We start from the raw sequence: 4,019 nt of genomic DNA, 5'->3' as shown, positions 1-4,019 counted from the left end.
TCTCTCTCTCTCTCTCTCTCTCTCTCTCTCTCTCTCTCTCTCTCTCTCTCTGTCTCGAGATCTCTCTCTCATCACACTCATACTCACATACACACTCATCCTCATATTCACATGCTGGCGAACATACAACATCTTTTATAATTATACTGTCCTTTCATGTTTGAACAATGTTACGGGACCCATTCTGTTTGTTGTTTACAACTTGCCTGAATAGCTTAACTCTTCATTTAACAGAAATGTGCTTTTAATGGACTCTTATTGTTGCTGTATTTACCTCAGGATGGCAGAATATGATCGCGTGTTTGCCAAACAGCTGGTCAAGGAGGTGGAGCGACACCCCATCTTGTACGATGCCAACTACCCTGAGTACAAAGACAGATTCAAAGTGGACCTGGAGTGGGCAGCAGTTGGCTTGGCCATGAATCAGACCAGTGAGAGTCATGGGGAGAGTCGACCTCTGGGAGTCTCTTTTGTTGCCGGGAACATTGAAAATTATGACTATTTCACACTCTCAAGTCTCCACCGAGAATGAGTTCCAGATATTTGATCTACTATAGATATTGTAGAATCTAATGTCTTTTGAGCTTTCTTTTTGCATCTGTTTTTTCTAGATGTCTCAAAAGAAGATTGAAACAGCTTGCTCAGACTTTTTAGAATACAACATTGTAGATAACAGAGATAACTCATGATGTCTTCACTATTCACAGACTCACTTTTACAGATCCCTCACCAGTTGTTTGTCCACCTCCCTTGTTTCAGTTCCAGATCGAGTATCCCTTGATGAACATTTATTATTACTTTCTTTTCTTGGTTGCAGTTGCCATAAATGATGTAGGATCCATGTTGTGAGCCTGTTTATTGTGTTGCTGTGCCATCTCCTGCATATTGGTTTTGCCAGTATAAATGGCTGTTTGAGCTTTTAAGCTATAGTATTAGTTAGCAGTAAGGATTTTCACAGCAGTCAAAACTATCTGATGACCCTGAAGTACTAAACTCAGCATGTGTGCTTAGACTTTTCTTCATAGCTATGTGGAATACTAAACATGAATTGTGTCAAGGATTTAAAAGTTTAAATTGACATCCAACTAGAATTAGTTTTCACTCTACTTTCCAAACATAAGTCTTTTTTCCTGAACACCTACACATTGGATGTCCCAAACATAAAGGTGGGATCAGCAGGGAGGCAAAAATGCAGTCTCTGACTTTATTTCAAGTCTGAGTGTGCTTTGGGACGTGCAGAATGGTTTATATTATGCACATCTGAGTGACTGCAATGGGAAAGTGCCAACTCGCTATACCACAGACACCTGTATAAAGTGTCCACATTTCTGTGCTGTTAATACTGTAAAACAGAGCACACCTTTTATGTAAGGACACATTTAAGCAGAGATGACTGTAGTAACAGTTGTTTTTGTTTGCCTTCATTTTTCCTTTAATCAAGTTATGAATTATCTCTGTAGGTGTTTTCTATTTTTCGTGTTCTCAGGTGATGTAGTGCGAAAAAAGTGGCAGAATCTCCGAGGCTCCTACAGCAGAGCATTGTCATCCAGAATCAAGGCAGGTCCCAACTGTTCTCACAAAAAGCGTGCAGTGTTCTATCTTGAAAAGGAGATGGACTTTCTGCGGGACCATATGTCACAGGGTACAATGATAGAGGGCAGCAGTATGCTTGAGCCAGACGACAACTGCGACAGTAAGGAGGTGGTTAGTGGTGATGTTCTAAGCTTTGGAGGGGAAGAAGACATCGAATCAGAGTCGGAGGAAGAGTTAGTGTCACACTATGTCCCTCCAAAAAAGAAAAAGAGGAATTTGTGTGCAGTGAAGGAATCTTCCAGGGCAGTTAATTTCACATATGGGGAGAGGAGAAAAGAGAGATCGGACACTGACTTGGACTTTTTCAAAGGACTCCTGCCCCAGGTGAAAGAACTCAGCAAAGTCTACAAACGTGACTTTTTCTACAAAGTATACAACATTTTGTACGAGACCTTATGCCAACAAGATGCTGATGTTGCCATCAGTGAGGTCACTGACCACAAGGTGTGATGGCTTTCATATTAATTGTGACCTCTTGTTGTGATGGTTGATGTAGTGAATGTGATCTTGCTGACTACGAGAGGCAATGATTGATGTAGGAATGTGACACTTGCTGATGGCAAGATGACAGGATTAATTATTCTAAATAGGACTCACCATTTAAATTTAACATACATTTTATAGATTAGTTCAACAAACTTCTATTCATTTAGGGTGTACGGCTGTAACCCACCCATACACGAGGTTTGAGACATACATAAACGATATTTCTCTAAATAGTGTACAGGTGTGAAACACCCAGTCACTTGGAATAAGACATGAAATATATCATTAGGGAAAGGATTAATGTAGTGAATAAGATGACAGTTGCTGCACACTGCATGTAATGGTTGATGTACAGATGTAATGCTGACTACAAGTACAAGATGTAGTGGTTGATGGAGTAAATACACAACACTTACTGTCTGGATGATGTGTACTGTAATGGCTGATGAGGTGAATGGGTTCATCATGTAGCCATGTATCTGTTATTTTATTTTAAAAGAGGTCAATGTCGATCAGGTGATTATGTTTGTGTGGTATTTTAGTCTTAGACTATTGGGTAATAATTATAAATTATAATACAGTAAAACCTTGTTGTACCGTCCCCCGTAATACCGCCAGTCCTGTTGACCACCAGGTTTTGCCCCTGTATGAAAAGGAGCGCCTGTATAGCATAAACCTAGTATTTGCATCTTCACACCGCCAACTGTCTGAGTTGTACAGTCCTTATTTAACTAAATGTAATGTCAGCTAACAGACAGCCAAAGGTACACACTGCATACGGTGCACAGCTCCACCTGGCTGGCTACTCGATATGCTTTCTCCCACGAGAAAGTCATAGAGCTAGAGAAATAAAAGACTCCCGGTTCTGAATACATGTGCACTATGTACACGATACATCATGTATCAGCCACCAACAAAAAAAAACCACTTTTCAAACTCATATTGTGCAACAGAGTCATGTTCCTTGACGTTGGACAGTCGGGGCTATACAACAGAGGAACCCCATTGAACTGCCAGCCCCTCTATTCTGCCAACTTCATGCTCGTCCCAAGGTTGGCGGTACATGTACATGTATAATGAGGTTTGACTGTATGCATTGGCGTTGTCACAAGAAAAATGAGCCACTCACAAATGTTATGCTCACCTTATTGAACAGTGTCAAACGAAAACATATTAATATGAGTCATGAATTGTTCATGAGGCTTATAAAATGTCTGTTCTGTCATCGGTGTGATGAGATGAACAGTTTTCTCTTCTTCTTGGTTTGGGGATACATGAAGCTGTACAGAAATCAATCTGAAAGAAGAATTGCCCTGCTGTTGTATGTATTGACCTGGTTACAATAGTTTCCAGGTCTGTTTTATGCTTTTTTTAAATAAAAGAGTCAAATCATTGAAAAATATTTTTTTATTGTGGCATGTTCAAAGTCAAAGTGTCAAGTCTACTTTGTTTTTGTGGTTGTCTATAACTTGTGTTTTAGACAAAGTCATGACCTGACTGCCTGTGGAATGGTGAAAGGCTACTTCTCAAATATAATATTATAATGTGCATTACTCCTCGAGGTTTTAAAACCGGCTCCTGGACAAAAGACAAAAGATTTCATTACGGTACTTGAAATTTACTTGACTGACTTTATCAATATACAGCTGGGAACATTGCTGTCAAGGCAGGAATTTTTGTCATCATGGCAACTGGTCATTTGGTCAGCTGACGGTTAGACAAGGAGATTAAAAGTAATGGAGGATGCTCTGTCGGCGGCACCGCACGCCTGATAGGAGCCCTCTCTCGCGGCGGAACTGTGGTCTACCTGCGCTGCGCGAATCCCCGACTTACGCACTGAAATCTAGATAAGACAGAAGGTTTTATTCCGAGGTCCTTCAGATTAGGCAAGTCAATTAGTAAAAATGCCTTGCATATGTGTTGTATTTAAGTGTAAGAAC

At 40.3% G+C, this 4,019-nt stretch overlaps 1 protein-coding gene across 1 annotated transcript; it reads left to right on the top strand.

Moving 5' to 3' along the window:
• Nucleotides 1-279: 279 nt before the first annotated feature.
• Nucleotides 280-3,479, top strand: LOC101853143 (the record flags this gene model as incomplete). Its single annotated transcript, XM_005092972.3, is given in 2 exon segments — nucleotides 280-431; nucleotides 1,487-3,479. Coding segments are annotated over 2 exon segments (708 nt in total). The 3' UTR covers nucleotides 2,044-3,479.
• Nucleotides 3,480-4,019: the final 540 nt, after the last annotated feature.

Source organism: Aplysia californica, unplaced genomic scaffold, assembly GCF_000002075.1.
Source record: "Aplysia californica isolate F4 #8 unplaced genomic scaffold, AplCal3.0 scaffold00055, whole genome shotgun sequence".
NCBI lineage: Eukaryota > Metazoa > Mollusca > Gastropoda > Aplysiida > Aplysiidae > Aplysia > Aplysia californica.
The sequence above is the reverse complement of the archived record's forward strand: the minus strand, read 5'-3'. Positions and strand labels throughout refer to the sequence as shown.